Source organism: Scyliorhinus canicula, chromosome 24 (genome assembly GCF_902713615.1).
Source record: "Scyliorhinus canicula chromosome 24, sScyCan1.1, whole genome shotgun sequence".
NCBI lineage: Eukaryota > Metazoa > Chordata > Chondrichthyes > Carcharhiniformes > Scyliorhinidae > Scyliorhinus > Scyliorhinus canicula.
In genome coordinates, this window is record NC_052169.1 from 21449321 (window position 1) to 21461776 (window position 12456).

The 12456-nt window shown below is 47.1% G+C and overlaps 1 protein-coding gene across 8 annotated transcripts in view; it reads left to right on the top strand.

Annotated features, from left to right (window-relative positions):
• LOC119956760 (casein kinase I-like) overlaps positions 1–12456 on the top strand; it is a 205235-nt gene that overhangs the window by 89213 nt on the left and 103566 nt on the right. For all 8 annotated transcript variants that reach the window (XM_038784128.1, XM_038784126.1, XM_038784131.1 and 5 more), the window contains 2 exons: positions 5987–6027; positions 11716–11785. In XM_038784128.1, the coding sequence (XP_038640056.1) occupies positions 5987–6027; positions 11716–11785 (111 nt within the window). The remainder of the gene's footprint in view (positions 1–5986; positions 6028–11715; positions 11786–12456) is intronic.

Genomic DNA, 12456 nt, shown 5'->3' on the forward strand with positions numbered 1-12456 from the left:
AGATCTCTCTGTTCATCTACACTACCAAGAATCTTGCCATTAGCCCAGTACTCTGCATTCCTGTTACTCCTTCCAAAGTGAACCACCTCACACTTTTCCGCATTAAACTCCATCTGCCACCTCTCAGCCCAGCTCTGCAGCTTATCTATGTCCCTCTATATCCTATAACATCCTTCAGCACTATCCACAACTCCACCGACCTTCGTGTCATCTGCAAATTTACTAACCCATCCTTCTACACCCTCTAGGTCATTTATAAAAATGACAAACAGCAGTGGCCCCAAAACAGATCCTTGCGGTACACCACTAGTAACTGAACTCCAGGATGAACATTTGCCATCAACCACCACCCTCTGTCTTCTTTTAGCTAGCCAATTACTGATCCAAACCGCTAAATCATCTTCGATCCCATACTTCCTTATTTTCTGCAATAGCCTACCGTGGGGAACCTTATCAAACGCCTTACTGAAATCCATATACACCACATCAACCGCTTTACCCTCATCCTTTGGTCACCTTCACAAAAAACTCAATAAGGTTTATGAGGCATGACCTACCCTTCACAAAACCGTGTTGAGTATCGCCTACTTGTGACAATAAAAATTATTATGTGCAGAGACCAGACCCAGAGGATGCTGGGAAAATTCAGCAGGTCCTGCAGCACCTATAGGGAGAGAAAGCAGAGTTAACGTTTCGAGTCCGTCTAACTCTACATCAAGAGTTAAAGAGAGGGAAAATGTGTTGGATATTAAACTGTAGCTGGTAGAGATTGCAAAAAAGATGGAGCAATCCTTAAGAACAAGGGCAGCACGGTAGCATTGTGGATAGCACAATTGCTTCACAGCTCCAGGGTCCTGGTTCGATTCCCCGCTGGGTCACTGTCTGAGTGGAGTCTGCACGTTCACCCCATGTCTGCATGGGTTTCCTCCGGATGCTCCGGTTTCCTCCCACAGTCCAAAGACGTGCAGGTTAGGTGGATTGGCCATGTAAATTGTCCTTAGTCTCCAAAATTGCCCTTAGTGTTGGGTGGGGTTACTGGGTTATGGGGGTAGGGTGGATGTGTGGGCTTGTGTAGGGTGCTCTTTCCAAGAGCTGGTGCAGACTCGATGGGCCGAATGGCCTCCTTCTGCACTGTAAATTCTGTGATTCTATGAACAAGGGGCAGATGGCCTGGAGCGGGGGTTGGAGGGTGGCGGAAGTGTTTTTGCATAGAGACAATAAATGTTTGGCTATCTTAAAGTTGGCTGTAACGTGCCTGCTCGGAAGGTGAGATGCTCCTCCTCCAGCTTGTGTTGGACAAGTCCAGAGCCCTGGGCCAAAGGTTCGTGAGCCATGACTTCAAATCTCACCAAGGCAGCTGGGGAAATTTCAATCCAAAAACCTGGAACAAAAAATTAGTTTCAGCCATGACCGCGAGACTATTTGATTATTGTTTAAAAACCCATAAGAATTAGGCCACTTGGCCCATCGAGTCTGCTCTGCCATTCAATTATGGCTGATATTTTCTCATCCACATTCTCCTGCCTTCTCCCCATAACCCCTGATCCCCTTATTAATCAAGAACCTATCTATCTCTGTCTTAAAGACACTCAGTAATTTGGCCTCCAGAGCCTTATGCGGCAAAGAGTTCCACAGATTCACCACCCTCTGGCTGAAGAAATTCTTCCTCATCATTTTTTTCTTTTAAAAAAAATAAATAAATTTAGGGTACCCAATCATTTTTTTCCAATTAAGGGGCAATTTAGCGGGGCCAATTCACATTCCCTGCGCATCTTTTTGGGTTGTGGGAGTGAGACCCACGCGGACACGGGGAGAATGTACAAACTCCACACAGACAGTGACCCGGATTGAACCAGGGCCTCAGTGCCGTGAGGCAACAGTGCTAACCACTGCATGACCATGCAGCCCCTCTTCATCTCTGTTTTAAAGAATCGTCCCTCAGTCTGAGATTGTGTCTACTGGCTCTAGTTTTTCCTACAAGTGGAAACATCCTCTCCTCGTCCACTCTTTCCAGGCCTCACAGTATTCTAAGTTTCAATAAGATCAAACCTCATCCTTCTAAACTCCCAACGCGTACAGACCCGGAGTCCTCAACCGCTCCTCATACGACAAACTCTTCATTCTAGGGATCACTCTTGTGAACCTCTCTGGGTCCTTTCCAAGACCAGCACATCCTTCCTTAGATACAGGGCCCAAAACTGCTCACAATACTCCAAATGGGCCTGACCAGAGCCTTGTATAGCCTCAGAAGTACATCCCTGCTCTTGTATTCCAGCCCTCTCAACATGAATGCTAAAATTACATTTGCTAAAATTACATTTGCTTTCCTAACTGCTGACTGAACCTGCACATTAACCGTAGGAGAATCTTGAACAAAGACTCCCAAGTCCCTTTGTGCTTCTGATTTCTGAAGCCTTTTCCCATTTCGACAATAGTCTAAGCATCTATTCTTCCAACCAAAGTGCATAACCGTACACTTTTCCACAGTGTATTCCATCTGACACTTCTCTGTCCACTCTCCTAGCCTATCCAAGTCCTTCTGCAGCTCGCCTGTTTCCTCAATACTACCTGTTCCTCTGCATATCTTTGTAATATCTGCACACTTAGCAGCAGTGCCTTCAGTTCCTCCTTCCAGATCATTAATGTATATTGTGAAAAGTTGTGTCCCAACACCGATCCCTGAGGCACACCCCTCGGCACCAGCTGTCATCCTGAAGAAGACCCCTTTATTCCCAATCTCTCTCTGCCTTCTGCCGTCAGCCAATCCTCCATCCATGCCAGGATCTTACCCTGAACACCATGGACACTTAACTTATTTAACAGCATCATATCCAGCACCTTGTCAAAGGCCTTCTGGAAATCTAAATAGATCACATCCACTGGTTCACCTTTGTCCACCTTCCTTCTAGTTCACTAATGTCTTTTAGGGAAGGAAATCTTCCACCCTGACCTGGTCTGGCCTACGTGTGATTCCAGGCACAGAGCAATGTGGTTGACTCTCAGTTGCTGTCTGAACTAGCCTAGCAAGCTGCTCAATCCTATCAAACCACTGCAGAAAAGTCAAATCAGAGTAAAATGAGGTGGACCACCCAGCGTCAACTTGGCCACCAGAAATAGCAAAGGCCGATCTGGGATTTCTCCTAAAATTGGGAGAGCTGTCCCCCTAGATTAGTCTACCAACATGGACATACTCGTCCAGTCTTACCGTTGTAGCCATTATCCCAGATGCCGTATTCACCACCCCTGGTATGTCCTGTCCCATTGGCAGGACGGATCCACCAGAGGTTACAGTGCAGTGCTAAATGGGGGAGGAGGGAGTGGTCTTGGGGGTCCTCATCTTTGACTCTTGACCTGATGAAGTTGTATGGCATGTGGTCAAATATCGGTAAGGAAACACCCTACTGATTACCACCTGCTGCCCTCCCTCAGAAGATGAATCCGTGCTCCTCCATGTTGAAAACGACTTGGAAGAAGCATTGATGGTAACGACAAAGGAATGTACTCTGGTTGGGAACTTGATTAATAAGGCGATCGAGGGTTATGGCGAGAATAGGGATGAGAAACCCATCAGCCATGATTGAATGGCGGAGCAGACGCGACGGGCTGTATGGCCTAATTCTGTTCCTGTGTCGTACGGTCGTGTGAATGCCCATCACCAAGAGTGGCTCGGTCGCGCCATCACCGACTGAGCTGACCGAGGCCAGAAGGGTACAGAGTGGACCTGCGGTGGGTGGCGATGGAACACAGCTTCAACTCGAGACTATGCCAAAGAGCAGCAGCAGAATTCTGCCACCTTCTCGAGGGCAGTTATGGATGGGCAATACATGCTGGGCCTCGCCGGTATCTCCCACAGCGCATCGAAGAAACAGTGCTTGCTGAGTGTTAGATTATAAACTTGTCATTTGTGAATTATGGGGTCTAATTTGCATCTTACAGTTTATAGTGCACTAGTGCATTCCATCAATGAACGACATAATGACTACACGTTTCATGTAATAAAACCGACCAACTATGTTAGTGTCATTTTTAACTATTTGATGGAATCACTTTCCTGTGTGATGAAGGCCGTCAAGTGTGTTTTTTTAGCTCTGGATGTACGTGGCGGGAGTAAAGTTTCCGGCAGTCTGCTGCTTTAGACTTGACAGATGTTTCTATCACATTGCCCATTAAGCACAGACAGGTCAGACGGAGAGTAGAATTTCTGCATTGCTTTAAATCTGTACCTCACCCAAGCTTCGAAGAGACCCTAATATGCCACTGATGTGATACCGCCTGCTCCCCCACTGAACTCCGCGTGTCTGAGATAAACTGATGGAACAGTACAATTCCCAATGGTCAACTCTTTTTGAATTGTCAATTTCCATCCAGTGGAAACTGAGCTGAGCTGACTCGGACGTAATTAATCTCGGAGCTTTATGGATTCAGCACGCTGGCCGGGTTTCCTCATAAGATCCGAGAGACAAAGGGACACTTGCCCCAAGTCATCCAGCCATTTAGTGTTGCATCCCTAAAACAGAGCAACGCAGTCAAATATGTGTTGGCTTAGAACATAGAACATAGAACAGTACAGCACAGAACAGGCCCTTCGGTCCTCGATGTTGTGCCGAGCAATGATCACCCTACTTAAACCCACGTAACCCGTATACCCATAACCCAACAATCCCCCCATTAACCTTACACTAGGGGCAATTCAGCATGGCCAATCCACCTAACCCGCACATCTTTGGACTGTGGGAGGAAACCGGAGCACCCGGAGGAAACCCACGCACACACGGGGAGGACGTGCAGACTCCACACAGACAGTGACCCAGCCGGGAATCGAACCTGGGACCCTGGAGCTGTGAAGCATTGATGCTAACCACCATGCTACCGTGAGGCCCCGAGAGGCTTGTGGTGCAATTTTTAGGATCATAGAATTTAGAGTGCAGTAGGAGGCCATTTGGCCCATCGAGTCTGCACCAGCCCTTACAAAAAGCACCCTACTGAAGCCCATGTATCTACCCTATCCCAGTAATCCCCACATAACATTTTTTGGACACTAAGGGCAATTTACCATGGCCAATCCACCCAACCCGCACATCTTTGGACTGTGGGAGGAAACCGGAGAACCCGGAGGAAACCCACGCAGACACTGGGAGAACATGCAGACTCTGCACAGACAGTGACCCAAGCCGGGAATCGAACCTGGGACCCTGGAGCTGTGAAGCAACTGTGCTAACCACAATGCTACTGTTCTCTCTTTTTAAAATATAAATTTAGAGTACCCAATTATTTTTCTTCCCAATTAAGAGGCAATTTAGTGTGGCCAATTCACCTACCCTGCACATCTTTTTGTGTTGTGGGGGTGAGACCCACGCAGACATGGGGAGAATGTACAAACTCCACGCGGACAGTGACCTGGGGCCGGGGCTGAACCCGGGTCCTCGGCGCCGTGAGGCAGCAGTGTTAACCACTACGTAACTGTGCTGCCCCAGCTTCTGATCCAATGACTTTACTATGGACATGAGGCAACTATCGTTGCACAGAACAGAGAGTTATATGATGGGTGCGTCTGTTTTTGGTAGTGTTGGCTAAGGACATCCCAAGATCTCCCTCCTTTTTTCCCCAGATAACCCCAGGATTTTCAAAGCCTACCTCAAGCAATCAGCCAATCTTAGAGGATGCGAGGGGGTGTGCGTGTCTCCGCCTAACACCTTAACAGTGCTGGACGTGAAGTGTAGGTTAGGTGACGAAATCCTGGGTGGGGGCTCGAACCCACGACTTCTAAGTCTGTGCTGCCAACCGAGTCAAGTTGACGGGTATTCAGTCTTGATGGAAAGAAAGGTGCCTTGAAGTTAGGTTTTACAGTCTGTATTTTTAGGTCTGCTTTCCTCGTTTTAGCCTTGTTATCGTTGTTGTCTGCCTTTTAATACAGCTCATTTATATGCAGAGATGTGTATGTAGTTGACAGAGTCTCTAAATAATATTTTGTTTCATTTTCTTTCAGGTAAAAATCTCTACACGAATGAATACGTAGCAATCAAACTGGTGAGTACATTTGTTTTTCTGATGGGGTGCGTTTGACTGTGGCAAGCAGGCATTGATATTCTGTGGATTTGAATTAATTTGTATGTTGCTGTTAGACAAATTAATTCAAATTAGCAAAAGCCCTCATGGGGTTTTGTTTTGTGTTCTCACTAATGCATCCTGTCAAAAAAGCAGTCTTGTGCGTTTTAAAGTGTTCTCCGTGCAGTGAAATGCCCGAAAAGATGTTTGCCAACAGTACACAAAGGAGAAAATCTCTGTCGTGGAGCTTACCCGCTGTTTGTGTTTGGCCTTGTTCCGTGGCGGCCCGCAACATTTTGCTTTGATAGCCGAAAGCACCCATAATGAAACCAGCCGCCTGGTGACGGGGTCTGCATTTTGTTTCTCTCTCCTTGTGTGCAAGAATCTGCCAAGGAGCACTTACGTGCATCTTGTGTTTAATGAGTTGCAGCTTTTAAACTTCCTTCCGCCTCACCTTGTTACCCTGTCTGGTGTTGCTCCAGCCGAGAGTGCCGTTTCGCCTGATGGCCCAAGAGGATATTTTAAAATTGTTTCCGGGAAGCTGGCGTGCTGGCAAGGCCAACATTTGTTGCCCCATCCCTAATTGCCCGCTAACTGAGTAGTTTGCGAGCCAGTGGCGTCATGGTCATCTTGAGACCTTTAATTCCAGAATTTTTTTTTTACTAAATTTAAATTCCACTATCTGCTGTCGCTCTTGCTGCTCTTTTCAGCTTCTTGGTTGACTTGAGGGCATTCGTTTGGGTGGCTGCTTGTTTTAGGGTGGGTTCTGGGGAAGGGGCTGTTGGTTTAATGGCCGATTTCCAGGTGAAAAGGACCCAAGTTGAAGTTTCTGGAGGAGGGCCACCTTTCGTGCGACTGTTGAGCACATTGCCACCACGGGACGTCCTCGGGCACCTCCGCTCTGCGAGAAACAATACCACAGATATTTCCTTTGAGAAAGATAGCTTCGAGATGTCTCAATTGTGAGAAATGAAAGGCCAACTGTACCTCAGATGCTCAATGTTAATGAGCTCCAAAATGATCGGATAAGGATTGAAGTTTTGCTGAAGCTGGGTGGACACAGTTCAGAGAGAGCGTCCTCTCACCCAGACAGAAAACAAACACGAGCACATTTGAAACTCTTGGTGCCCTGAAATGTTTGACAGCCAATGTTTGAAATTGTTAAGCAAATGCGACAGTGTTCACTTTTTGCACGGCAAGTTCCCTGAAAATGTAAATGAGAGAAATTACAAGTTTAACACCCGGCTTTTCGACGTGAAAAGTGATTAGAAATCGTTGTGCGCCCATCTGAAAAGGCAGGCGGGGGCTCCGTTTACTATCTTCTGTGACATTAAAAGAAAGCACCCTTCAACGAAGCATTAGTTTTGCACTGACGTGTTGGCTCAGTGCTGCTCAATCCCTTTATGACTCTGCGTGATGCACGCTTCCTGAGAAGGTGCAGCCCAGAGTTACACCAGAAATTGTGCACATTTAGCTGATGTCAAGTTGCGCTTAAACCTCTTGCCGATTGCACAGACACATTAGAATTCCTACAGTGCAGGAGGAGATCATTTGGCCCATCGAGTCTGTACCGGCCCTTCGAATGTGCATTCCACCCATATCCACCCCGCCCGATCCCCAACCTAACCTGCACACCCCTGGACACTAAGCGGCAATTTATCATGGCCAATCCACCAGACTTGCACATCTTTGGACTGTGGGTGGAACAAAGAACAAAGAAAAGTTTAGCACAGGAACAGGCCCTTCGACCCTCCAAGCCTGTGCCGACCATGCTGCCCGTCTAAACTAAAATCTTCTACACTTCCTGGGTCCGTATCCCTCTATTCCCATCCTATTCATGTATTTGTCAAGATGCCCCTTAAACGTCACCATCGTCCCTGCTTCCACCACCTCCTCCGGCAGCGAGTTCCAGGCACCCACTGCCCTCTGTGCCTCGTACATTTCCTCTAAACCTTGCCCCTCGTACCTTAGTAAGAAGTCTTACAACACCAGGTTAAAGTCCAACAGGTTTGACTCGTACCTTAAACCTATGCCCCCGAGTAATTGACCCCTCTACCCTGGGAAAAAGCCTCTGACTATCCACTCTGCCTATGCCCCTCATAATTTTGTAGACCTCTATCAGGTCGCCCCTCAACCTCCGTCGTTCCAGTGAGAACAAACCGAGTTTATTCAACCACTCCTCATGGCTAATGCCCTCCATACCAGGCAACATCCTGGTAAATCTCTTCTGCACCCTCTTTTAGCGCCTCCACATCCTTCTGGTAGTGTGGCGACCTGAATTTCTTTTTTTAATTTAGAGTGCCCAATTCATTTTACCCCATTAAGGGGCAATTTAGCATGGCCAACCCACCTAGCCTGCACATCTTTGGGTTGTGGGGGTGAAACCCATGCAAACACGGGGAGAATGCGCAAACTCCACACGGGCTGGGATTCGAACCCGGGTCCTCGGCACCGTAGGCAGCAATGCTAACCACTGTGCCACCGTGCTGCCCCATGACGACCTGAATTGAACACTATACTCCCAAGTGTGTCAATACTCTTGAGGGTTCTACCATTCACTGTATATTCCCTACCTGCATTAGACCTTCCAAAATGCATTACCTCACATTTGTCCGGATTAAACTCCATCTGCCATCTCTCCACCCAAGTCTCCAAACGATCTAAATCCTGCTGTATCCTCTGACAGTCCTCATCGTTATCCGCAATTCCACCAACCTTTGTGTCGTCTGCAAACTTACTAATCAGACCAGTTACATTTTCCTCCAAATCCGGAGCACCCAGAGGAAACCCAGAGGAAACCCATGGGGAGAACGTACAAACTCCACACAGGCAGTCCCCCAAGGTTGGAATTGAACCTGGGTCTTTGGTGCTGTGAGGCAGCAGTGCTAACCAATGAGCCACCGTGCCGCCCCACATCTTCAAACATAAAATGGACGTTAATCCTAATGCACCCGTGTTAAATGTCTAATGCAAGGCAATCATGCACAACTGCCTGAAATATTACACCGGATTTGCCAAATGTTGAGAATGTTTAACAAACTTGAAGATTTTCTTGGGTGTTTATCTAACCTGGTAAACGGATCCAAGTGCAATGGTTAACTTGTAAAAGTGCATCTTGTGGAACTCCAGTGAAGCTTTTATTACCCGGGACCGTACCGATCAGAATTCTCTCCTAACTGGAATTGCCTACCTTTGAACCCTTTGATTTCTGCTGGAGTCTTTATATGGCCAGTATCAAAGACAAAAGCACCCCAGCCCAAAGCTCGATCCTGATCCCGGCTAGCCTCACTTTCTCCAGAGTTTGTGTTCTGTGCCGCTGTCCCAGCCAGTGTTGCCGGACGGAGCCAGAGGTGGATTTGGCGGCAATGCTGGAACACTTGACGCGGAAGAGGCCAGATCAGGTTGTGTCTTACACAAGGCTACCTCATCGCATGCAGGAGGGGGGTGGGGGGATGAGCGGCCGATAGGGACGTAGATAAATTTCAAAACAAAAATCAAAGCGGGCCATGGTAACTCACCATTTGCCAACATTTAATGATAATCTCTATATGGAGGACACGTTCTCTTCCTCACGGCCACACCTCACTCAACTGAAGCCCAAAGAGATGCAGATTAGCAAAATACAAGGCAGTAGCACGAGCAGGTTTCCCAATAGATGTACAGTCAGTGACATAGGTTACTAGAACAATAACCTTTGTTTGCTGTTGTTTGGCACCAAGTCCTCGGACCTGGCGGCAGTTGTATCTCTTCAAATGAATGAAATGAAAATCGCTTATTGTCACGAGTAGGCTTCAATGAAGTTACTGTGAAAAGCCGCTAGTCGCCACATTCCGGCGCCTGTCCGGGGAGGCTGGCACGGGAATCGAACCGTGCTGCTGGCCTGCTTGGTCTGCTTTAAAAGCCAGCGATTTAGCACAGTGAGCTAAACCAGCCCCCTAGTTCAGGTCCTAGTAATGAGTTGGATGGGTTAATTATTGGCACTGCACCAGCGCAGCTTTATTCGTGATGCAAGTAGGCTTACATTAACACTACAATGAGGTTACTGCAAAAATCCCCTAGTCACCACACTCCGCGCGCCTGTTTGGGTACTCAGAGGGACAATTCAGAATGTCCAATTTACCTAACAGCATGTCTTTCGGGATTTGTGGGAGGAAACCGGAGCACCCGGAAGAAACCCACGCAGACACGGGGAGAACGTGCAGACTCTGCACAGACAGTGACCCAAGCTGGGAATCGAACCTGGAACCCTGGCGATGTGAAGCAACAGTGCTAACCACTGTGCTGCCGTGCCAATGCATTTTTGATGACGCGACACCACCCATTCCCAGAACATGCGTGGCCAAGTGTGGGAGGTGGGAGTGATGGAATGGAGGTCAGATGAAGTGCTGGATAATTAATTTTTTAAGGAAGTACAGGAAACCAGAAACCGTGAACGGGACTCTTTCGAGTGGCCAATAGATTAAAAAGTGACTTGCAGCAGGGAGTTGCTGTTAAGATCATGTGTAAATAAAGAACTGGAAGAGCCTTCTTTTCAGTCGCAAGTGCAGATTGCTGGAGGCATAGTAAACATTGAGCAACGATGCGACATGAAATTTGGAAGCAATTCCACCTTTTAGAAACTTGGCAAAGTTAACAGCAAACCAGTTCAATAATTAGTATTGCAGAAAGAACCAAAATCATGGGATAGTCACGCCGGTTAGGGGAATAATCAGTGAGTGGGATGGCTGCCGTTGTGGGAAATGTGAAAAAAAGTTGCATTAATTAAAGCTTGAATGAGAGAGGCTGTGGTTGAATATTGCAACGGCAATGAGGTCCCGGCTTATATTAGCAGAGATATTTATGCAAATTGAAGGTGATACCATTGCCGCATCGAGCTTTAGGAAGCATGTTATAGCCCTTGGGGCCGGCGAAGAGCAGGCAAGCAGGATGATAACCAGGTTCAGCAATGCTATTTAAGAGGAAAAGAGTTGACTCAATATTTTAAAAAAAAAGAGAGGAGACTCTGAGGTAACCTTGTGTTAATATAACAAAGTTGATCAACCCAACAGGCCATGAAAGGAAGTTTCATTATCTTGTCCCTGGGTCTTCCTATCATATGAGTTTGGCAAACCCTTGTTTGTAATGGGTCTGTGATCCTTTTCTCATGAACAGTCATTGACATTATAGAACATACAGTGCAGAAGGAGGCCATTCGGCCCATCGAGTCTGCACCGGCCCACTTAAGCCCTCACTGAACATTGAACCTGAGGGGTTATCTAGACCCAAGGTTTGCGATAAGGTGAGGCAGTCATTCTGGAGTTTCACCGAACGCACCACAGACTGAATTTGGAAAAGCTTTTTGGAACCTTTTCCCGAGTCATTGAGTCTCCCACCCTCGCAGATTGTGCCCACTGAGCCAGGCGGCCAGTTTTGTGCTTTGCATTCTTGCCATGATATTCGGAAAGAGCTCGCCACCCTGCCACATGCCGCAGTTGGTTGATGGGTAGCAACTTACTTTTTTTGATTGATCCTTTGCAAGATTCTCACAATGACCTGAGCTGAAATCGGTCGGTTCATCTTTAATGACGTAGGCGGATCATGTAATTCTATGTATCGGTGTCGCTGGACGTATAGCATACAAATGAATTTGTGTGGCTCTGTATAATGTCTATTTTATTGGTTTAATTTCAGGAACCCATCAAGTCACGAGCGCCCCAACTTCATTTAGAATATCGGTTTTACAAACAACTTGGGAGCTCAGGTAATGCAAGATTGGTTGCTGTTGGAAGCAAAATGTTACCTCTGCCGGAGGCAAAAGATTAATTGTTAAATTAATACGGAGATCACACCTGCAGAAATTTTGGGAAAACATAAATCAAAGTGCCTTATGAAACCTCTCCGAAGCACATTAGATAAACGCTGGTTGGTAGATCCCAGAAATCCCTGAGAAGGGGATCAAGGGTTGTGGGGAGAAGGCAGGAGAATGGGGATATCAGCCATGATTGAATGGCGGAGCAGACTCGATGGCCGAGTGGCCTAATTCTGCTCCTATGTCTTATGATGTGAAGATGCCAGCGTTGGAGTGGAGTGAGCACAGTAAGACATCTTACAGCACCAGGTTTAAGTCCAACAGGTTTGTTTTGAATCGCTAGCTTTCAGAGCACTGCTCCTTCCACAGGTGAGGAAGGAGCAGTGCTCCGAAAGCTAGTGATTCGAAACAAACCTGTTGGACTTAAACCTGGTGTTGTAAGACTTCTTATTGTGGTCTTATGGTAGACTTATCTCTCCTAACATTGTGGCCATTTCTGAATCAACGTATTGCTGCCCTGCTACGTATGACAATCATTTTGACTCCCTCGAACAACTTAAAAAATACATAAATCTGCTGTAAAATTCTCAGAGGAAGCAGCCCGGTGAGTCAGTGCGTTTGCA